Here is a 24,669-nt window from a genome sequence, read left to right as displayed (position 1 = left end):
CCATGTTGACTGCTGAGTGACCGAAGGAGGAGGTATGGAAAAATACTGCCACGTTGGCAGGAACAGAGCTACGTGTTCTAAAGTCCAGAAGACTGAAAAACAACTCCATATAGGAAAGGGAAATGCCGTGTAGGCTCAATGTATGTTTAATGTATAACCTTGTAGTATAGATAAGCATGCATGGCGATAAGACGGTAACAATAAAAGGGGAAGGGCGGGGGGAGTCGGGAGCGCTCAATCCCCGGATGGGGAATCTCTGCCCGGACTCCCTTCGGCACCGACCCAGATGAAAAGACACTCCGACTCAGACGATTCTTTCGGGGGCTACCAATTGTTGGCTGGAACCGACAAGTGGTGCCCCGTGTGAGGCACTTCGCGACACGTCTCCAGATATTTCAACGCTCACCTCGCCCGGCAATGGTTTCAGGCGCCACGAATCTTCGGATCCCGGTGAGTCATTCCCCAGTGTTTGCCATCCACCGCTTAGTGCCTTTTTTCTCTCCAATATGGACAGCTCCCTTTCCAGCCCGCAGAAGCGCTTTTTGAAAGACCTTCAGTATATTCTTAAACAGAACAGGCTGGAGGTCCCTGAGGAAGATTTGACGTCCCTCATTTTGGCAATAGACACGTATTGTCCTTGGTTCCCTAAAGACGGCACATGGGAAATAGGGCCCTGGGACAAGGTTGGGACCACCTTCCATGGACATCCGCATGTTCCTCTGCCAATCTTGAACGCGTGGTGCAAGGTTCGTGTGGCCTTTGGCACTTTAACGCCGCCTAACATCAGCCTGACCACACTTGCACCTCAGAGCCCGCCTGTGCCCGCTCTCGCTCTCCCGGCACCAGCCCTTCCGCCGCTTGCCGCGCCTTCACCACCGCCATCTGCTTCGCCTGCCTACCAGGCCCCGCTGCCGCCTGCATTCCCTCCTGACCCAGGCCAACCGCCGCCTTCCCTGAAATCGGCCATCTTGGCAGCGGCCTCTTGGTCTGCGGAGCCCACCGCTTTTCCAATTTTTGTTCCACCGTTTGGTCCCCCTACCCATGCGCCCTTCGAGTTCCAGCTCATAAAGGAACTGAAGACGGCTGTGTCCACGTACGGCATTAGTTCTCCCTATGCTCAAGGATTAATGGACAAAGTTTTTTCTCTTCGCCTCATTCCCAAAGACCTTAAGTTGCTGGCACGCACTCTCCTCCCTCCCTCAGCACTGGTCATTTTTAATAATGAATGGGAGCATGAGTGCCGTGAGCGGGCTCCTGCGCTCGTCCAGCAGTATAATGCCCAATTGCCCCCTGGAAGTGCTCGGGCGGATGAGGCCATCATGCTGGACGGCTTATTGGGGCAAAGCACCCAGGCAGCGATAACAACGCAGGTTGCCTTGTTCCGCCAGATTCAAGAGGCCTCCGTGGCCGCCGTGCGAGCTCCCTTTATTCGCACCCCCGACCCTACTGGGAAACTGCAGAAATGGGGAGCGGGCCGACAGGGGCCGACGGAGCCCTATGCTGAATTTATAGACCATCTCATGACCGCGGTTCAGCGGCAAGTAACAAATCCCGAAGCTCAGGAGGTGGTGGTTCGCCAGTTGGCCTTTCAGAATGCCAACGACGATTGTCAGGCAGCCCTGCGTCCCATTGCCGACCTACCAGGGACTGATATTCATGCTATGCTGCGGGCCTGTCAATCAGTAGGGACAGCAGGCCATAAGGCTAAGCTCCTCGCGTCAGCATTAACTGACGCCGACTCGCGCCGCCCCCCTACGGCGAATTCGAGGGAGAATAAGCAGGCCATATACTCCTGCGGAGCGACATTTTCGTGCAGAGGAACCCCTGGCTCGGCCACTGGTGGCCTACCGACTCCTCCCTGACCCGGAGTGGAAAGGACCTGTCCCGCTGATAACGTGGGGTCAAGGATATGCTGCAGTCGACGTAGATGGCACTCCGTTGTGGGTGCCAAAACGCTGTGTTCGACCATGGAAACCAGGAAAATGAGCTTTTGTATTTTTCTGTTCTGTTACATGCTTCTTTTTGTTGATTGTAATCTCTTTGTACGTCATGCTCACTATATGTTCGAGCAACATGGTAATGATTCTATCTTGCTGTATGAACCCCCTTTATCGGTGGAAAAGGCTGGTTTTGTCCCTGGCCTACTGACCTCACCACAGTTGGTGATGGGATCCCTTAATGAAATGGGGAGTAAACCTACTGTATTTTGGCCCCCTGAGCAAGCTCGAAATTATACAGAAACAGGTTTTCGAATTAGATGGATGCGTGTGACCATGTATACTAAAGGATTGTGTTTTTGTTGTGGGGTTAATAATGTTATATATAACAAACATATGAGAGGATACAATGCATCACAAAAACGCTTTGAAAATTTAAAACATTATCCCTATTGTAGTAGTAGAATCTGGCTTAAAAAGTCGGTAGAAGCAAATAATATGACCTATGGAGCCCCATTTGATGTTTCCCAACTGGCAGAAATATATCCAAAACTGGTCTTTTTGAACAGTTCTTGGCAAGGGTCTGGGTCAATTTGTTCCGGATGGAGTTTAAGGGACCCAAATATGTGGTTCTTTTTTAATAAATGGGCCACAAATTATCACCCAGGTGCAGGCCAGTGTGTCGGCTTAGGATATCTTACTCTTCCAGTAAGAGTCATAAAGCCTAACGATGGTTGCAAGCGGCGAACTCGGTCCACGGGCAAGGCCCTAGGACCGGAATGTTCGGATGAGATTATCACGGAAGGTGCCATGTCAAAGACAGAGGGTGGTCGAATAGGCGGGGGACTCTTCACTGGTCTGTTAACCCTCGGCTCCTATCCTGGAATCATGGCTCAAGAAAATCGCCACAGTATCTTAGGACTTACATGTAGATTGGAAAGGACTGTTAATGCCACTGGATTGATTATTCGAGAACTGCAAGGGGAAATTGAAGAATTATACCGAATGATGGTGCAGCACCGCTTTGCCTTAGATTTTTTGCTTGCGCGCCAGGGCGGATATTGTGAAATTGTGGGCCAAACGGCATGTAAGGTGACTTTTCATAACATGAATAAAACAACAGAGGACCAATTACACTCCCTAGAGCAGATGGTGAAACATAATAGAGATAATGAGTACAAGTGGTGGGACTGGATCATTGGGTGGCTGCCTTCAATAACCTGGCTGCAACAAGCGGTAGTGGGAATAATATGTGTGATTTGTGCATTAATAACAGGATGCTGTTGCTTACAATGTATTCCGTCTTTGATGACGCAGTGCGCTGATTGGTTTCATGCAAACAAGTCGGCCAAGGCTGTCTCCAGACATAACTTCACAGCGCCTGTATATCAGGCAGTGCCCACTAGAGATATACTTGGCTATTAATTAAAAGAAAAGTGGGCATGTGGGAATCATTCAGCGTACTGAACCAAAGCGGAGCCATGTTGACCGCTGAGTGACCGAAGGAGGAGGTACAGAGTATGGAAAAATACTGCCACGTTGGCAGGAACAGAGCTACGTGTTCTAAAGTCCAGAAGACTGAAAAACAAATCCATATAGGAAAGGGAAATGCGGTGTAGGCTCAATGTATGTTTAATGTATAACCTTGTAGTATAGATAAGCATGCATGGCGATAAGACGGTAACAATAAAAGGGGAAGGGCGGGGGAAGTCGGGAGCGCTCAATCCCCGGATGGGGAATCTCTGCCCGGACTCCCTTCGGCACCGACCCAGATGAAAAGGCACTCCGACTCAGACGATTCTTTCGGGGGCTACCAATTGTTGGCTGGAACCGACAAGAGACCAAATGCTAGATAGTTTTATAATAAACTGTAATAAGGTAAATGAGAGTATTACTATTGGTTATGTGGAATAAAATAGTTAAGACAAGGGAGGAATATATCTTTATCAGAAAGAAGAGAATAAAATGTATTCTAAAGTGAAGACATTAGATGTAAATATGTATTTCATTAACATATTATTTTAATTAAGGATATATATTATAATTATGAATAGTTAATGAAAGATTTAATTATGAAATTTTGATCTCTAATAATATCTTTATGCATGTGGTATCAGAAAACCAAAGAACCTGATTTGTATATGGTCGAGGCCTTTTCTAAATGTATGTTGTTGTTTTCTTTCTTTTGTTTTGTGTGTGTGTTTTTTTTGTCATTGGATATTTTTGGTTATTGGGGGAGGTGTCTTTATTATTATTTATTATTGGGGTTATTTTAAGGGGTGTTGGTGGTAATGTTTCATAGGTTTTGTGTCCTTTTTGTGCTTGTGTAAAACTTTCAATAAAAAAATGTTTAAAAAAAAAAGCCCGTCAGAGGAATGAGATACTGCTAGACCAAATTACACAATTTTCAAAAAAGGGGGAAACAGTGGTCATGGGTGACTTCAATTACCCAGATATCTGTTGGAAGACCAACTCTGCTAAAAATGCAAACTCTGTTAAATTCTTAACTTGTCTTGCCAACAGCTTCATTTCCCCAAAAGTAGAGAGGGGAACCAGGGGCTCTGCTATTTTTGACTTGGTAGCAGTGACCATGTGCTTTTGGAATTTTCAATCGTGGGAAACAGAAAACCTTTACGTAGTCGTACATATAGACTGGACTTCAGGAAAACTGATTTTCACAGACTTAAAGGTATTATTATTTTATTATTATTATTTTTAGATTTATTTTCCGCCTCTCCCGACAGGTTCGAGGCGGGTCACAACTAACCCCATTAAAATTCCCATTAAAACATCAATCTACTAACATGACGGCTAAAAATCCCATCCCTCCCCCAATTATCAAAGAGGTGAAGAGGAAAGGATGGGGGAGTAGCGTATACTCCAATTCCTGGGGGTGGGGGAGCAATGTCCCTGATATGCTGACCCCAGCCTCAACCATAGACCTGGTGGAAGAGCTCCATTTTACAGCCCCTGAGGAAAGCTGACAAATCACGCAGGCCCCACAGATCACCCGGGAACTCATTCCACCAGGTAGGGGCCAGGACCGAAAAGGCCTTGGCCCTGGTCGAGGCTAGGTGCGCTTCCTTTGGGCTGGGGACGACCAACAGGTTCTCACCCGCAGAGCGAAAGGCCCTGCAGGGGGCATAGAGCAGTAGGCGGTCCCTTAGGTATGTGGGTCCCAACCCGCATATGGCCTTGAAAGTTAAAACCTAAACCTTGAACCGGATCCGGGCAGCAATTGGCAGCCCATGGCAGTATGTTGCGTAGAGTCCCGTGGTCAGAAAGACTTAAAGAGATGGGATTCCAAGAGGGCTGGGAGTTTCTGAAAAATGAAATACTGAAGGCTCAATCACAAACAATTCCCTTGAGAAGAAAAGATGGAAGGAGCCTAAGGAAGCCAAGTTGGCTCAATAAACAGTTGTCAAAAGATTTGAGGAATAAAAAAGAGTCATTTAGGAAATGGAAAGAAGGCCTTATTACCAAGGTTGAGTATAAACAAATAATCAATAATTGTAGGGGGAGTGTTAGAAAAGCTAAAGCTCAATATGAGCTTAGGCTATCAAAAAATGCAAAGCGTCCTCAGTCATGCAACTTTCTGACCTGCCTGGCTGACAATTTCATTTATCAAATGGTAGATGAACCCACAAGAGGTTCAGCCATACTGGACTTAATACTGACCAACAGGAAAGAGTTGGTGGATGGGGTGAAGGAGGTGGGGACCCAAGGGGGGAAGTGACCATGACCTCTTAGAATTCCTTTTGAGATTTGGGGGGGGGGGGGCAAGGAAGCCTGTAGCCAGACGTGGATGTTGGATTTTCGTAGGGCAAAGTTTAATAAACTCAGAGACATGATGAGTGTCATACCATGGATGAGAATGCTGGAAGGGAAGGGAGCATGTGAAGGGTGGGTGCTACTCAAACAAGAGCTATTGCATGCTCAATCCATGACTATCCCAGAAAGACAAAAACACTGCAGGAGCTCTAAGAAGCTAATTTGGATGAACAGAGAACTTCAAGGGGAAGTAAGAAAGAAAAGGGAAATGTTCAGGAAATGGAGGGAAGGACAGAGCTTTAAAGAAGAGTACCTATAGGTTACTAGGCCCTGTAGATAAATCATCAGAAAGGCCAAAGCTGAGAGTGAGCTAAGATTGGCCAGGGAAACCCATTGTAACAAGAAAAGATTTTTCAGTTATGTGAGGAGCAAACGTAAAGTAAAGGAGTCAATAGGCCCACTGTTGGGTGCAGATGGACAAACGGAGGATGGAGAGAAAGCAGAAAAGCTCAGCACCTATTTTATATTTGTTTTTTCCCACAGGTCAAAGGGTTTAGGCACATCTAGAGATGGCAGTAGCCAAGGGATAGTGTCTGTGTGGCACGTTGACATGGACAGAGAGGTTGTCGAGAGACATTTAGCTGCACTGGATGAGTTCAAATCCCCTGGGCCGGATGAAATGCACCCGAGAGTGCTCAAAGAACTTTCCGGAGAACTTGCAGAATCCTTGTCCAACATCTTCGGGACCTCTTTAAGGACTGGAGATATCCCGGAGGACTGGAAGAGAGCAAACGTTATTCCGATCTTCAAAAAAGGGAGGAAGGATGACCCGGGAAATTACAGACCAGTGAGTCTGACCTCTGTTGTGGGGAAGATAATGGAGCACATATTAAAGGTGAGCGATCTGCAAACATCTGGAAGACAATTTGGTGATCCAAGGAAGTCAGCATGGATTAGACTCCAACAGGTCCTGTCAGACCAACCTGGTTTCCTTTTTTGACCAAGTAACAGGTTTGCTTGATCATGGAAATTCGGTTGATGTTGTTTTAGTAAAGCTTTTAAGGTTCCCCATGATGTTCTGATGGATAAATTGAAGGACTGCAATCTGGATTTTCAGATAGGTGGATAGGGAATTGGTTAGAGAACCGCACTCAAAGAGTTGTTGTCAATTGTGTTTCATCAGACGCGCATTTATGGGTTTAAACTACAAGTAGAACAATATAGGCTTGTTATTGTTGTTATGAGCGAAGTCGTGTCCGACCCATCGCGACCCCATGGACAATGGTCCTCCAGGCCTTCCTGTCCTCTACCATTCCCTGGAGTCCATTTAAGTTTGCACCTACTGCTTCAGTGACTCCATCCAGCCACCTCATTCTCTGTCGTCCCCTTCTTCTTTTGCCCTCAATCGCTCCCAGCATTAGGCTCTTCTCCAGGGAGTCCTTCCTTCTCATGAGGTGGCCAAAGTATTTGGGTTTCATCTTCAGGATCTGGCCTTCTAAAGAGCAGTCAGGGCTGATCTCCTCTAGGACTGACCGGTTTGTTCGCCTTGCAGTCCAAGGGACTCGCAAGAGTCTTCTCCAGCACCAGAGTTCAAAAGCCTCAATTCTTAGACGCTCGGCCTTCCTTATGGTCCAACTTTCGCAGCCATACATTGCAACTGGGAATACCATAGCCTTGACTAAACGCACTTTTGTTGGCAGGGTGATGTCTCTGCTTTTTAGGATGCTGTCTAGATTTGCCATAGCTTTCCTCCCCAGGAGCAAGCGTCTTTTAATTTCTTTGCTGCAGTCCCCATCTGCAGTGATCTTGGAGCCCAGGAAAATAAAATCTGTCACTATCTGCATTTCTTCCCCATCTATTTGCCAGGAATTCAGAGGTGCCATGATCTTTGTTTTCTTGATGTTGAGTTTCAAGCCAACTTTTGCACTCTCCTCCTTCACCCGCATCAACAGGCTCTTTAGTTCCTCTTCACTTTCTGCCATTAGAATGGTATCATCAGCATATCTGAGGTTGTTATTTCTCCCTGCAATCTTGATCCCAATTTGTGACTCCTCTAACCCCGCATTTCTCATGATGTGCTCTGCATACAAGTTAAATAGGCAAGGCGACAGTATACAGCCTTGCCGAACTCCTTTCTCAATTTTGAACCAGTTAGTGGTTCCATGTTCAGTTCTCACTGTTGCTTCTTGACCTGCATATAAATTTCTCAAGAGAGAAATAAGATGCTCTGGTATTCCCATCTCTTTAAGAACTTGCCACAATTTGTTGTGCACCACACAATCAAAGGCTTTAGCATAGGCAATGAAGCAAAAGTAGACATTCTTCTGGTACTCCCTAGCTTTCTCCATGATCCAGTGTATGTTGGCAATTTGATCTCTAGTTCCTCTGCCTCTTCGAAATCCTACCTGTGCTTCTGGAAGTTCTCAGTCCACATATTGCTGGAACCTAGCTTGTAGGATTTTGAGCATAACTTTGCTAGCATGAGAAATTAGTGCAATGGTGCGGTAGTTTGAACATTCTTTGGCATTGCCCTTCTTTGGGATTGGAATGTAAACTGACCTTTTCCAATCCTGTGGCCATTGTTGAGTTTTCCAAATTTGCTGGCATATTGAGTGTAGCACTTTTACTGCATCGTCTTTTAAGATTTTGAATAGTTCAACTGGAATGCTGTCACCAGCACTAGCTTTATTGTTGCTCAGACTTCCTAAGGCCCATTTCACATTCCAGGATGTCTGGCTCCAGGTCAGTAACTACCCCATTGTGGTCATCAGGGATGTTAAGCTCGCTCTTGTATAGTTCTTCTGTATAAGTTTGCCACCTTTGTTTAATCTCTTATGCTTCTGTGAGGTCCCTACCATTTTGGTGCCTTATCATACCCATCTTTGCATGAAACGTTCTCTTCATATCTCCAATTTTCTTGAAAAGATCCCTGGTCCTCCCCATTCTATTGTTTTCTTCTATTGGTTTGCACTGTTCATTTAAGAAGGCATTCTTATCTCTTCTAGCTTTTCTCTGGAATTCTGCATTCAATTGGGTGTATCTTTCTCTTTCTCCCTTGCCTTTCACTTCCCTTCTCTCCTTAGCTATTTGTAAAGCTTCCTCAGACAGCCATTTTGATTTCTTGCATTTCTTTTTCTTTGGGATGGTTTTAGTTGCTACCTCTTGTACAATATCGCGAACCTCCGTCCATAGTTCTTCAGGCACTCTATCAGATCTAATTCCTTAAATCTATTTGTCACCTCTACTGTGTATTCAAGAGCCTCTTGTGGCGCAGAGTGGTAAGGCAGCCGTCTGAAAGCTTTGCCCATGAGGCTGGGTGTTCGATCCCAGCAGCCGGCTCAAGGCTGACTCAGCCTTCCATCCTTCCGAGGTCGGTAAAATGAGTACCCAGCTTGCTTGCTGGGGGGTAAACGGTAATGACTGGGGAAGGCACTGGCAAACGACCCCGTATTGATTCTGCCATGAAAACGCTAGAGGGCGTCACCCCAAGGGTCAGACATGACTTGGTGCTTGCACAGGGGATACCTTTACCTTTACCTTTACTGTATATTCGTCGGGGATATTATTTAGTTCATACCTGAGTGGCCTAGTGCTTTTCCCTACTTTCTTCAATTTAAGCCTAAATTTTGCAACAAGAAGCTGATGATCTGAACCACAGTCAGCTCCTGGTCTTGTTTTTATTGACTGGATATAACTTTTCCATCTTTGGCTGCAGAACACATAGTCAATCTGATTTCTGTGTTGACCGTCTGGTGATGTCCATGTGTAGAGTCGTCTCTTAGGTTGTTGGAAAAGAGTGTTTGCTATGACCATTGTATTCTCTTGACAAAATTCTACCAGCCTGTGCCCTGCTTCATTTTGTACTCCAAGGCCAAACTTGCCTGTTATCCCGGTTATCTTTTGTCTTCCTACTTTAGCATTCCAATCCCCCATGATGATAAGCACATCATTTTTTGCCGTTGCTTCTAGAAGGTGTTGTATGGCTTCATAGAACTGATCAACTTCATCCTCTTCAGCAGCAGTGGTTGGGGCATAGACCTGGATCACTGTGATGTTGAATGGTTTGCCTTGGATTCGAACTGAGATCATTCTGTCATTTTGGGGATTGTATCCCAAGACTGCTTTAACTACTCTCTTATTGATTATGAAGGCTACTCCATTTCTTCTGTGAGATTCTTGTCCACAGTAGTATACCTGATGGTCATCTGAATTAAATTCACCCATTCCTATCCATTTTAGTTCACTGATTCCTAAAATGTCGATGTTCAGTCTTGTCATTTCTTGTTTAACCACGTCCAGCTTGCCTTGATTCATGGACCTGACGTTCCAGGTTCCTATGGAATAAAAATCTTTACAGCATCGGACTGTCTTTTCGCCACCAGTTACTTCCACAACTGAGCGTCCTTTCGGCTTTGGCCCAGTCGCTTCATTCATTCTGGCGCTACTCGTACTAGCCGTCTGCTCATCCCCAGTAGCATAATGGACACCTTCCGACCTGAGGGGCTCATCTTCCGGCGTCATAACGTTTTGCCTTTTGGAACTGTCCATAGAGTTTTCATGGCAAAGATACTGGAGTGGTTTGCCATTTCCTTCTCCAGTGGATCACCTTTTGTCAGAGCTCTCAGCTATGACCTGTCCGTCTTGGGTGGCCCTGCACGGTATAGCTCATAGCTTCACTGAACTACGCAAGCCTCCTTGCCACAACAAGGCAGCGATCCTTGAAGGGGGACAATATAGGCTAGATATCAGGAAAAATTTTTTCACAGAGTAGTTCAGCAGTGGAATAGGCTGCCTAAGGAGGTGGTAAGCTCTCCCTCACTGGCAGTCTTCAAGCAAAGGTTGGATACACACTTTTCTTGGATCCTTAGAATGCTTTGGGCTGATCCTGCATTGAGCAGTGGGTTGGACTAGATGGCCTGAACGGCCCCTTCCAACTCTATGATTCTGCGATTCTGTGACATAGTTTATCTGCATTCAGTAAACCTTTTGATAAGGTTCCACATTATATTCTTTTTTAAAATAATATTTATTGTTATTGTTATAAATATCAACATGTGAATACATCATAACATTTTATATTTTATAATATTACAATAATATAACCATATAACATATATCTATTTAAATTTTGTAAAACACATATTCCTATTATTAATAATATAAATTACTCCACATTATATTCTTGTTGACAATTTGGTAAAATGCGGTATGGATCCTAATTCTGTCAGGTGGGTCAATAACTGGTTGACAAATCGTACCCAGAGGGTACTTGTTAATGGTTCAGCATCTTCTTGGAAAAGAGTGACAAGTGGAGTACCCCAAGGATCTGTCCTGGGGCCTGTTTTGTTCATCATATTTATAAATGATTTGGATGAGGGATTAGTGGGGATACTTATTAAATTTGCAGATGATACTAAACTGGGAGGGGTAGCAAACACAACTGAAGACAGCAACAGAATACAGGATGATCTTGATAGACTCGAGAAGTGGGTTAAACTGAATAAAATGAAGTTCAATAGGGACAAATGTAAATGGATTTAGGTAGGAAAAACCAAATATATCAATATAAGATGGGGGAGACTTGTCTTGGCAGTAGCATGTGCGAAAAGGATCTACGAGTCTTAGTAGACCATACATTGAACATGAGTCAGCAGTGTGACTCAGTGGTTTAAAAAGGTAAATAGGATTTTGGGCTGTATCAAACGGAATATCGTGTCCAGATCACGGGAGGTGATGGTACCGCTTTACTCTGCTCTGGTTCAGCCTCACTTAGAGTACTGTGTTCAGTTTTGGGCACCCCAATTGAAGAGGGATGTTGACAAACTGGAATGTGTCCAGAGGAGGACAACAAAGATGGTGAGAGGTTTGGAGATCAAGACATATGAAGAAAGGTTGGGGGAGCTTGGTCTGTTTAGCCTAGAGAGGAAACGGCTGGCATTCTACCATCTCTGCCAAGCCAAACTACTAGTGCCCTACCTGGCCCCGGAACACCTAGCCACAGTGATCCATGCGACGGTCACCTCTAGACTGGACTTTTGTAACTCGCTCTATGCAGGCCTGCCCTTAGCCTTGACCCGGAAACTACAGCTGGTTCAAAATGCAGCAGCCAGGATCCTCACAGCAACACTGTGAAGGTCTCACATCCGGCCTATTCTCCACCAGCTGCAATGGTTTCCAGTTGAATTCCGGATCAGACTAAAGGTTCTGGTAATTACCTTCAAGGCCATACATGGTCAGGGCCCAGTGTACCTGAAGGATCGCCTCCCAGCCACCAACCAGCTGAGTATCCCTGGCCCTAAAGAAGTCCACCTGGTCTCAACCAGGGCCAGAGCATTCTCTGTTCTGGCCCCCATCTGGTGGAACGAGCTCCTGGAGGAGATCAGGGCCCTGATGGAGCTTAAACAGTTCTGCAGGGCCTGCAAAAAGGAGCTCTTCCGCCAGGCATTTGGTTGAGACCAGGCGCAAGGCCCCTGCTCCCCCCTGCCCCCCCTCAGAATTCCACCAACATGCTCTGGACCTGTTTGTATTGTTGCACTGTTGTATTGTCTATATTATTTATACCGTTACACTGTTATACGGTTACAACCATTAGTTATCATTGTAAAGTTATTCACATGTTTATAGATTGTTTTATGTATTGTTGTTTGTTCTTATGTAAACCGCCCTGAGCCCCCGGGGAGGGCGGCATATAAATAAATAAACAAACAAACAAACAAACAAACAAACAAATAAACAAACAAATAAACAAACAAATAAACAAACAAATAAACAAACAAATAAACAAACAAATAAACAAACAAATAAACAAACAAATAAACAAACAAATAAACAAATACCGTATTTGCCGGCGTATAAGACGACTGGGTGTATAAGACAACCCCCAAAAATTTCCACTCAAAATATAGAGTTTGTTACATTACATTACATTACATTACATTACATTACATTACATTACATTACATTACTATGGGCCACTATGGACAGCTATGTCTATCCCAACTGAAGTGCACCTGGCATATAGGACGACCCCCCCCCACTTGGAGGCATGTGTTTCAGGGGGAAAAAGTAGTCTTATACGCCAGCAAATACTGTAAATAAATAAATATAATACAATACAGTACAATTTCAAACTTTAGTGTTGTTTTCCGGTTGCCTTTCACACACAAAATACAAGAGTTTGGTGGTACCCCAATTTGTGACTGGTGGACTCATTGCGGCTTTTCCCTTCCTGACGAGGCATCAGAGAAGCATGAAGTGTGGATATCCCACATGTTTACCCCCTCCCTTCCCAGCTCCTCGGGTTGTCAATCAGCATAAGCCACAAATCCCTTCACAGTGGTTGTTTTGGAGACTCAAACTTCCGTGTGTCCCCCAAGTCCAGAAATGAATTAAAAACAAAACACTTCCGTGTTGCTACAGGGATATGCTGCAACAGTAAAACAGTTTTTTTAATTTACACTTCTGCGTTGCTATGGGATCATGCCACAATCACTGCGTTGCTATGGGATCACGCCACAAGGAAATAAAACATTTCCTTAGATCTCTTTATGGGACTCTTTTTATAATGCTGGTCTCTCTTTATGTTAGGGGTAGATTTCTGATCGCCTGGACCAGTAATTGTACTCCGATGATTGTGTGTTCACAATAAAGATTTATTATATAGGGCATGGCCACTAAGCTAATAGGCTGCTTCATCAAATGCACATCACATGCACATTTCTCCTTCCAGACAGGCATGCCCCAGTTGGCACCGATTTGCAGTACAACAAGAAAAGGGAAGTGGTATTTTGCGATTTCCCTCATAGCAAAACAAACCGAGCAAAAACTCACACCAACTCCTGCACAGCCGCCGGTTGCTGCCGACATCATGAGGAAGCAGCACTAAAACCCGCAAGCAATAAGAAACTGTTCAGGGGCAAATTCCGTGTGAGAATTGGTCAAAGTGATGCAAGGCCTTCACTGAAATGCCTTTTGGTAGTCAAGCTTAACTTCTGACTGTTCAAATTTAAAGCAATATTTAGTACCCATTTAAATGAAGCCAACTATTCTGAGCGTGAATAATTTTTATCTGGAATTGTAGTGAAGCTAGATATAAATCTTACATTTTCCTCTTATCTCATATAGCTGCAAATTTAGCTAATCCTCTTTTGCATGATACAGATATATGCTGCTAATATAAAGTGTTCAAAATTTCTTTTGTTGCCAAACCCAATTAAATTAAACCAGGTTTTTATACTTCCTATTCAATTCCTATTCAAGGTCATCCTATTCAATTCGAGTGGAATAATAATTGCATCTAATTTACACACTGCCAGATAATTAGCATCACAATGCCCCCTAGTGGAAATCCAAAGGTAGATATTAATTTGAATACCTATGCTGAAGATTTGGATAGCTGAGGCGCCCAGTATGACAGGCTTTTTTTAAACAGCAAAGAAGGTAAATATGATGTATAGAAAATTAAGCTTGAAAACAATATACTGGCTTAATTTCTGAACACAACAAAATCTTTAGTTGGTTCCTATCATCTTTTAGTATAGTAAAAGGGGGAGGAGAAGCATCTAATAATCACCAAAAATGAGCTATGCTTGAGATTGTAGGATCCTGAAGGGCACTGCACTGAGAGAGATAATCACAGCAGATTAAGTGGAAAGGTTCTTACACACTCATTGGTCTATATACCATATTGTTCAATAAGTATATTTTCCTACCTCTTGTATTCCTGTTAAATCTACATGTGGAGCTTTGGCTTCATGCTTCTTCAAAGAAGCTCCAGTAATTTCATCTGGAAAGGAAAGGAGCAAGGGAGGGGGGGAGAGAGAGATAGATAGATAGATAGAGAGATCACTGTGAAGCTAAAACAGGATCATTAAAATATAAAGGATCATACTTATCCATTGTTCCTCTTAATATTTGTGAAACAGCCCTGAGGGTGAAGAGTATCCTGGCTGTCCGAGATGGAATAGGGCCACCCTGGACACTAGTCACTTTGCTCTCAGATGCCTGAGAGAGACACACAGAGACAACGAGAGCCCTGCCAAACCGCAAATGACCCCTGATTACCTGCTACGACTCCTGCTGCGAATGGGGGGGGGGGGAGAACAAGAATAGGTTGGTCATTTGGGGATGATCTTGGACCCAGGCCTTTAGCTAGTTGCAGCCTTCCTTAGGCAGAAAGGATTTGGCCACTATGGTACATCACCTAGCTACATCTTGATTAGATTATTACTGTGCACTTTGCATGGAGCTGCCCTTGAAAATTTCAACTGGAACAAAACTTCAATTTCATTGCTGCAAACTTTCAACTGGTGCAAATTGCTGCAGCCAGGTTATTGACTGGAATGAGTTGTAAGGATCATATCACTCCAGTACTTTTGATTCAAATATACTAGGGTACAATATACTAGGGTACAAATGTTTCTGGGTACAAAGCAAGGTTCTAGTGTTGACCTTTAAAGCCCTATATGGCTTGGGACAAGCATACCTGAAGGTCTGCCTTTTCTCTTACGAACCTATCCAATCACTATAATTTTCTAAGGCTCTGCTTTGGGTGCCCTGCTTTCTGAGATAAGGCTCTGAATCTCTGCAGCAGTAAGGAATGTTTAGTTAGCTCCCTCTCCGGGACATTGAGTGATCCAGATATTTTTTAGAAGGACAATGGGGAAGTTACTAGCAGACATGGTGTCAAGCAAAACTCCAGTCCCTCCTTACAAGGGGTTAATATGCACTATGTTTATTTGGTTCCATCTCACAGGTATCCTTGCTGCACCTAACAGCCTACAGGGCTCTTATCCTCTTCAAGGCCAAAGCATGGAATGGGATAATTGGCTGTATGTGAGAACCAGAAGGCTGCAGGATCAAAGGGGGAGAATTAGAGTGATTAGGTAATTTTCCAGAGGTTTCTAACTGGGATGCATTATGATCTGTTTATTGTCATTGCCTGACTCAGGTAGGCCCAAAATTATAACTGGCCTAAGAATTTAGAGACTAGAGGTAGCTCAGACTGAAGGCTAACTATGAATTGCTGCCTGCATAGTAGAAAGTATGTTTCAGTTGCCAATTAAAGTAAGGGTGTGCCAACTAATGAACCCTTAAAAGATGCAGGTTGTAAGCGAGCAGTTATGTTAGCAGATAAAATTGCTTGTATCTGCTCTGACAGCCTCTGGCCTGGATACATTGTCAATTAGAAAATACAGAAAAGAAATACAGTCCTCTGAGAACTTGTTGAAACACATTAACTAAAGCAAATTCCTGTTAACAAACAGGTTGATCCATTCTGGACCTACTGGAATGCCCAGACTCCAGACTTCATAAAGGCAGATGAATAAATGACTCAGATAATACTAAATGTGAATAAAACATGGATAACTTTTCTTGGAGGAGCAGATTGCATGCTGACTGAAGTAGGCTGAAAGTGCTCTGTGCTATAGATCCTAATCATGCATTCAAATTAAAGTTGGGTTAAAGCTTGAAAGCAGGTGATGTTTGACAATTCCCTCTTCCTATGGCAGATCTCACTCCTCACTCAGGCTATTCTTAAGATCTCTTTTCAGAGTGTGTGTGTGTGTGTGGGGGGGTATTTTTGGGAAACAAGACAGCTCTGCAGACAGAAGTTCCCTCTGTCTTTAGAAATACTCCATAGATCCAACCCCTGAATCAACAGGATTGTACTCCTCTGTTTAGCTCCCAGTGCAGGTTGCCACCCTGGCAACCAAGACAGTCTCACTCAGCAAACCAGGCTGGAAGCCATACTGAAATGGGTCCATAATATGCTTTATATAAGACTATCATGATCTTCACCATCATCATGAACTTTGCACAGAAAGGGGACATTAGTGACTGTCCAATATAATCTAAGCCTTGTTCACCCTTGATCTCCATAAACTGCATATAATGGTTCTACTAATTGTATTATCTCTCTTATGATATGCCAATAAAGCTGTTGTTGTTGACTATCCAATTGTTAGGGACAGTGAGGGCTTCTTAAGAGTGGCCTCAAGAGGTTTACAGCCTCCTGGACCTAACCAACCAGCACTACCACCTCCCCAGTTATGTGTTATCAGCCAAGATAGGTGAAGTTTAAGCAAAAATTATTTGTTTATTCCAAGTCCCAGCTGATTTATGGGAATCTCAGGTATTCAAGGCATGTGGTTTGCCATTGCCTGCCTCCGTATCATGACGCTGGTATTCCTTGAAGGTCTCTCATCCAAATACTAGCTAGCCGATCCTCCTCATCGAAACAAATATTCAGCTAAATATTCTTAGTCTTTACAGTGCCACTAGATTTTTGTTTTATTGCTACGACTGACTAACATGGCTGCTCTTTTGCAAGGGTCAAACAATAAATTCAAGAGATAGGGTATCTTCTCTCATAGCAAGCTGCCCATCAGATGAGACAGTGATCATGAGATAAGGTCCCTCCACCTTTAGAAGTCAGGAAAGCTTTGGATAAGGACAAAACCATTTCAAAAGCAGCACATCCCCGTAAGGACCTCCCTCCTGAGGAATGTTTGTGTAGCACCATCTTCCAGGTTCAAGGCAAAATTGTTACTTTTAGCTGAGTCTTAAGTGCTGCAGTTCTTATATTAGTTTTACTACTTACTGGTATTTAGTTTTATTGTACCAGCTTCTTATTGGTACTTAAAAAGCATTTTATATTATTTTCTATGTATGTAAGTTGTCTTGAATGTCCTTGTTGTGGCAGAAATGCAGCACACAAACATACATAAATAACTGTTCAAGAAATGGAGAGTACAGATCTCTAAAGAAGACTATCTACAGATTACTAGGCATTTCAGGTCAGCCATCTGAGAAGCCAAAGCTGGGCATGAACTGAGACTGGCTAGGGAAGCCCACTGTAACAAGAAAAGCTTGTTCAGATATGTGAGGAGCAAACGTAAAGTAAATGAGGCAATAGGCCCACTGTTGGGTGAAGATGGAGAAACTCTGATAGAGGACAGAGAGAAACCAGAAAGGCTCAATACCTATTTTGCCTCTGTGTTTTCCCAGAATATGGAAACATCTAGGGATGGTAGTAGGCAAGGTGTAGTGTCTGGGTAGCAGGTTGACATGAACAGAGAGGTTGTTGAGAGGCACCTGGCTGTACTGGATGAATTCAAACCCCCTGGGCTGGATGATGCACACCTGAGAGTGCTCAAAGAACTCTGTGGAGAACTTGAGGAATCCTTGTCCATCATCTTTAGGATCTCTTAGAGGACTGAACAGGTGCCAGAAGACTAGAGGAAAGTAAATGTTATCTCAACCTTCACAAAAGGGAGACTTGACCCAGGAAATTACAGGACAGTGAGTCTGAGCTCAATGGCAGGGAAGATAATGGAGCATATTTTAAAGAAGGTGATCTGCAATCATCCAGAGAACAATTGCTTGATCCAGGGACATAAGCACAGATCTATCTCCAACAGGTCCTGACAGAACAACCTGGTTTCCTTCTTTGACCAAGTGATAGGCTTATTAGAACATGAAAACTCAGGGCCTTTTCGCACGGGGATCTTTGTTGCAAATTGTTTGCGGAATGAAAAATCGCCATTTAAAATAGTGGAATTCGTCGTTATGCATACCTGCCTTTGTAGTGGAATCAGTTGCGTTTTTTAGCGTTTCCCACAGGCTTCCGGTCTCGGCAGAAATCGCTAGAAAGGAAGCGCTATTGCCGAGCTCGTCCCGCCCCTGGCCGTCAAGCAGCCAATGGGCAGCCGTTAGCATGCTCCCAAACAGCCCCTTTCCCTTTAAGAAAGGTTTAAAAAAAAAAAAAACAGACCCATAGCAACGAATCTAGGTAGATTCGTTGCTACGGAGAGACCCATCCAGCTGCCTAATGTGAGCTGTCGTTTGATTGTATGATCGTTGGCACGCTGCCTCGAGTGATAAAAAAAAAATCCCCCCCCCTCTCACGGGCCCGATTTTCGGCTGAATTTATGTGTAAAAAATAAAGGGACTTTATTTCAGCAAACGGGCTTTTATGTGGTTTGTGCTTAGTGACTAAAGGTGAAGGACTGAAGCCAGGGAAGCCTCTAAACAGAAAGAGGCTCGCTGGTGCGTTTATCCCCGCTCGCTCGGAGAAAAAAAAATGGCGATCGCTTCGCCGGAAGTTTGGAGGAGAGAGCCAGGGGGAGGGACTTTGAAGAACCAGCAACAATGGTAACGCACAGGTCTTTAGCGCTACTGTTGCAGATTGGTTGCAGGAGTGTATCGCTATCCGGAGGGTGAATCCACTTTTCTGGATTCCCCTGAAAGCGCTACAACGAAGCGCTTTTTGCGGGTCGGTTTCAGGATTGTTGCAGATTGTCTACGACGTCGTGGGTTATGGCAAATTAGTAGCATTTCCAATTAGCAACCATTGTGCTATTTTGAAGCCGTGCGAAATGGCCCTCAGTGTATGTAGTTTACCTTGATTTCAGTAAGGCTTTTGACAAGGTTCCCCATGATGTTCTGATGGGTAAACTGGAGGATTGTCGACAGGATTTTCAGATGATAAGGTGGAAAGGAAACTTGCTAGAAAACCGCACCCAAAGAGCAGTTGTCAATGGTATTTCATCAGAGGGGAGGTGAGTACTGGAGTACCACAGGGCTTGGTACTGAGTCTGGTACTTTTCAACATTTTAATCAATGATTTGAACCAGTGGGTAGGGAGACTCATTACATTTGTAGATGACACCAAATTGGGAGGAGTAGCAAACAGAAGAGTTCAACAAGATCTGAACCTGCTGGAAAAGTGGGCAAATAAGAACAAGATCCAATTCAATAAGGAGAAGTAATTCAATAACGAAAAGTGTATAGTTCTACATCTGAGTCATAAAAATGCATACTGGACAGGAGATACACTTCTGGGTAGCAGTGTGTTTAAACGTGATCTTGCGGTACTCAGACTGTAAGCTAAATATGGGCATTGTGATGCGGTGGTAAAGCAGGCAAATGCAGTCTTGGGCTGTATCAACAGAGGCATCACATCAAAATCACAAGATGTCATAGTTCTACTGTATACCACAGTGGTCAGACCCCGCCTGGAATATTGTGTGCAGTTCTGAAGGCCTCACTTTAAAAATGACAGACAAAATTGAGAGTATTTAGAGCAATGAGAATGATCCAGGGCCTGCAGAGCAAGCCCTGTGAGGAAAGGCTGAGGGACTTGGGAATGATCAGCCTGGAGAAGAGAAGGTTGAGAGAAGAGGAGGCTGACATAATTGCTGTCTTTTAGTATTTGAAAGGTTGTCACTTAAAGGAGGAAAGGGAAAGGTTCCTGTTGGCAGCAAAGGATAAGACCTGCAATAATTTATTTATTTAGGGTTTAAACTTTGTGAAGAACTATATTGGCTAGATATCAGGAAAAAACATTTCACAGTCACAGTTAGCAGTGGAATCGGCTGCCTAAGGAGGTGGTGAGCTCCCCCACACAAGCAGTGGCTGGACAGATACTTATCCTGGATGCTTTGGTCTGTTCCGGTAATGAGCAGGAGTTGAACTAGATGGCCTGTATGTCCCTTTCCAACTCTACGATTCTACAATTCTAAACTAACAAATATGGCAAACTGTAAAAATTGTAGTGAGAATCTAAATGCTGACATTGTGTTTTTCTCCTCAGAAAAGTAATTTTTTGTAGTAAAGTTATCATGCTTTAAAGGATCGTGAGGTCATGTTTCTCTTACCACTCTTCCTTTTGGAAATGTCTTCACAGGAAGTTTGAGTATTTTTATTACAATGGGATGCATTCAAAGAAGTTGCAAAGAATTTACTGGGAATTTGAGATGTATTTTCAAGTTCCTTGTTCATTGCCCAGCATTTATTCTTCAGTTTTCTGACCTCTTCCTCCAAATATAGAACATAATCTTAAAAAAAAATAAACACAACTATCAAATTATAATACACAGCATTTTAGATTAAATGGATCTAGAGATCATCCAAGAAATGGCCAAGGTATTATCCACAATACTAAGTGTAAATCATTCATATATGTGTACCCATTGTAAACCACACATATGACTACCTCATAAACTAGCATTTACTGCTTAATACTTATTGAGGGATTGTATATATTATTTTATCATATTATTCTTGTTCTATCTTTTTTATCTATGTTTTATCTTTTATTATGCCAATAAAGATACCCTGCATCTGTATCAATCTGATTATGTTGCAGAAATAAAGATGTCTTTGAAAGACTGATCATTTGTTCAAATAACAATCTCTTTCTCCATAATGTATTGTACAAAATATGTTCCATTAGCAGAATACAGCTGTTTCCACATAGCTGTCTCCTCTGCCATGACATTCCTACAGCAATGTTGTTTTCAGGAGTATCCACATGATGCCATCCTCTATTTGTCATGCTTCTATATTTTGCCCTGCTTTGCTCCAGTCTTTTCCAAACCTGGTTTGGTAGAAATCTTCTGAAAAGATCACAGTCAAAATGCCCTTGGATGCCAGGTGGATAGGAAGGGGTACACTTCTACAGGCCCTATTCACATTGGTTTAATTTCCCTCACAGCCATCATTTCCAACCACTCCTACCAAAGTTGACCTTGATTAATATTTGGATGGAAAACTAGGGTCATGACATGGAGGCAGGCAATTGCAAACCACCTCCAAACATCTCTTGCCTGTCTGCTAGACAATCCTACAATCCTCCTGGCTATATTAAACACACATACAATAAATAAATACTCCTCCCAGAGGAAATTTGCTAGATTAAAAAAACCCGGAAATTGCTAGATTGCTGTATAGCAACTTTACTATATTCCTACAATCTAGTTGTTCCTAGCTTTCATTTTTTAAAACACGAAGCCAGCTCTTTTCATTGCAGAGTTATAAGGTAAAAGGTATGACCTGTAGGGTCCCCCCCCCCAAAAAAAACGTCACTATTAAAAGGCTGGCTATTTCACTTTGTGTTAAGGGGCTTGGGAATATTCACCATGGAGAAGAGAGGAAGAGAAGAGGATGTTGAGATATGACATGATAGCTGTCTTTAAGTATTTGATAAGCTATTACTTAGAGGAGGGCAGGAAAAAGTTCTTGTTGGTGGCAGAGGTTTAAACTACAGGTACTTATAGAACAATACTGGCTACAGATCAGGAAAAAAAAATAACAGTCAGTGTAGTTCAGCAGAACTACTCTAAGGAGGTAGTGAGTTCCCCCTCACGGGCAGTCTTCAAGCAGAGGCTGGACAGATACTTATCCTGGATGCTTTAGGTTGATCCTGCATTGAACAGGGGCTTGGACGAGATGGCCTATATGGCCCCTTCCAACTCTATGATACTAAAGCTAATAAAAAGTAATAGTGGTTGGAATCTTATAGCAATTGGGCAATTCTAGATTAAAAAAAAAAACCCTGTGCTGAACAGGAGGAAAAGGTCTGATGCAAAGGAGGAGTAAGGGAAGTTGCTACTCCATTGCCACTGCCAATGCCTCTGCATTCAAGACAGTACTGAGAGCTATGCAGAGAACTGTCTCCATGCAGAATCCGCCTCCCATGTACCACCCTTGCACCCACCTCCCTCTCCCTTCTTATGGGGGATGGGAAATCCTTTTTAAAAATGGAGAACAGCCTGAAGCAATGAATAGGTGCACAAATGTGCAGGTGATGCCATAAATAAACGTTTTTTTCCCAAAGTTGTGACACAAAGCATGCCTCTCTAAAGTTCTCCCCCAATCAAGAACGAGATTAATGTTTAAAAGCATCTAAAGACTTGTGATTCCATAAGGGGTAGCATTCAAAAAGCACTATGCATCTATGCATAGGCATTTAAATGGAGAAGCATTAATTTTTTTTTTAATTAGCAGGTATCGCAGGACCTTTAAAACATGGAGAAAGGGGATTGGCTGCCTGGCTTGATTGGCAGGTGGAAGAGAGTTGTGTATAAAGTACATTGCTCTCTTCCGCCATTTCCAGCAGCAGTTGTGGAGGGTGAGAAGCATGAAAAGGCGGTAGACTAGAGCGTCAACAAAAAGGTAAGGAGTGGCCAGGAGGTACAATGATATTTAGCACTATGCCATTAAGCTGGCGTAATACTATTTTTACCAATGTGTGGAAATGCCCTAACTCTTTCTACAGGAACTGAAAGCCTGAACTGAAACTGAAATGGCAGAACTTTTATTTACAGTTCAATCCTATACAGCAGTGGTCCCCAACCTTTTTATCACTGGAGACCGGTCAACGCTTGACAATTTTACTGAGGCCTGGGCGGGGGGGTAGTCTTTTTCCGAGGGACGTTGCTGCCACCGCCTGAGCTCCTGCTCCACTTGCTTTCCTGCTGGTGCCCCTGTTTTCCCGCTGCCCATTGGGAGGCGTTGCCAGCAGCAGCTGCGCAGTGTCATGCAGAGGGGAAGCTCCAGCCATGGCAGTCACCGGAGAGCACCAAAAGTGAGCCGGCAGCAGAGTGGCAGGGCAGCCTCCGAGGCAGCAGCCCGGGAGAAGGACAAGGAAGAGCTGCGGCCCGGTAGAAGGACGAGGAGGAGCTGCGGCCCGGTACTGACTGATCCACAGACCGGTACCAGTCCCTGAACTGAGGGTTGGGAACCACTGCTATACAGGCTTACTCCAGGCTAATCCTAATGGAAGTAGTCAGAAGTAACTCTGCAGAGAGAGAGACAGCGAGAGACAGAGAGAAACACTTATATATACATATGTTTATGTGTACAAACTGACACATAATTTTAATACTGTTATAATAAGTATTTTTGAATATAATTCTTCTAGCTAGTAAGAAGAGATGCATGTATTATAAAAGAAATGTGAAATGGGCATATAAAGATTGCTGCACAGTAAACTTAATACAGCCCACTTTATTACCAGAAGTTAATGAAACGGCAGGAGTCCTGTTTGTATTCTGTGTTTTCATTTTGATGCGGTCTGAAGAAGATTCTTCATTATTAAGGGTCTCCATTTCTCTCCTCATTTCTGCAATCACTGCCCGCAAGTTATTGTTTTGTTCCTGCAACCTTTGAATCTCAGGAGAAAGAAAACTTGCTTCAGTGGCTCCAATGTTATCCTTAAGTGTCATCTAAAATTTTAACAGGAAGCATTACATCTCAAAAGGAAAATGCAGGGCTCAAAGTTGCCCGGACAAGAACAGAGATTTTGTCAACACAACACAAAGTGATCTCACGTTTAAAGAATAGTAATTTTAATGATATGCAACAAAAGTGCAGGAACTTGAGAGCTGAAATAGTACTCTAATATAAATTTTGGCCAGATGTGAGGTGATACATGTGATTTAACTTGAATGTGTTTCATGATAGTAGCCTCACTAGGTCAGCCAAAGAGACTGACTGTAATAGTGAGTTTCAAGTGGGCTTCATTGTGAGTGTTGGTCTGAAGTAGCACAACAAAATTTGAGTCCAATGGCATTTTTTATATCAACAAAAATTTATTCAAGGCATGAAGTGTGCATGCACACAAAAGTTCACGCCTTGGTTGGTCTGAAAAATGCCATTTTTTGTTGGTCTGAAAGATGCCATTGGGCTCAAATTGTATTTATTTATTATATTTATATACTGCCCTCCCCAGAGGCTCAGGGTGGTTTACATAAAACATAGAAAACAATACAAGAAACAATCCATAACATATAGATAACTATAACATTAATACTATTAACAATGATAATTGTAACACTGGTAACAGTACAAACAGGTCCAGGAGCAGAATGCATTGATGGATTTCTGGGAGGGAAGGGGCAGGGGCCCTGCAGATGTTGTTGGTTATGCCTGGTCTCAACCAAATGCCTGGTGGAAGAACTCTCTTTAGCAGACCCTGCAGAACTGTTGTAGCTCTGCCAGGGCCCTGATCTCCTCTGGGAGCTCATTCCACCAGTTGGGAGCCAGGACATACTCTAGCCCTGGTTCAGTGCCAGGAGGGCTTCTTTAGGGCCAGGGATCATTAGCTGCTTGGTGGTGGCAGAACGTAGAACTCTTTGAGGGGTATAGGCAGGGAGGTGGTCTCTCAGGTACACTG

At 43.5% G+C, this 24,669-nt stretch overlaps 1 protein-coding gene across 7 annotated transcripts in view; it reads right to left on the bottom strand.

Annotated features, from left to right (window-relative positions):
* Positions 1–24,669, bottom strand: part of CCDC57 (coiled-coil domain containing 57) — a 93,398-nt gene that overhangs the window by 22,790 nt on the left and 45,939 nt on the right. For 5 of the 7 annotated variants that reach the window (XM_077328019.1, XM_077328018.1, XM_077328020.1 and 2 more), the window contains 3 exons: positions 23,509–23,719; positions 20,369–20,548; positions 14,420–14,493 (listed from right to left, as the gene is read on the bottom strand). In XM_077328019.1, coding sequence (XP_077184134.1) covers positions 14,420–14,493; positions 20,369–20,548; positions 23,509–23,719 — 465 coding nt within the window. Of the gene's footprint in view, positions 1–12,852; positions 13,590–14,419; positions 14,494–20,368; positions 20,549–23,508; positions 23,720–24,669 lie in introns of those variants that run through there. The other 2 variants (XM_077328023.1, XM_077328021.1) reach the window with 2 other exon arrangements.

Source organism: Paroedura picta, chromosome 3 (genome assembly GCF_049243985.1).
Source record: "Paroedura picta isolate Pp20150507F chromosome 3, Ppicta_v3.0, whole genome shotgun sequence".
Taxonomy (NCBI): domain Eukaryota; kingdom Metazoa; phylum Chordata; class Lepidosauria; order Squamata; family Gekkonidae; genus Paroedura; species Paroedura picta.
This window is presented reverse-complemented; position numbering and strand designations above follow the sequence as displayed.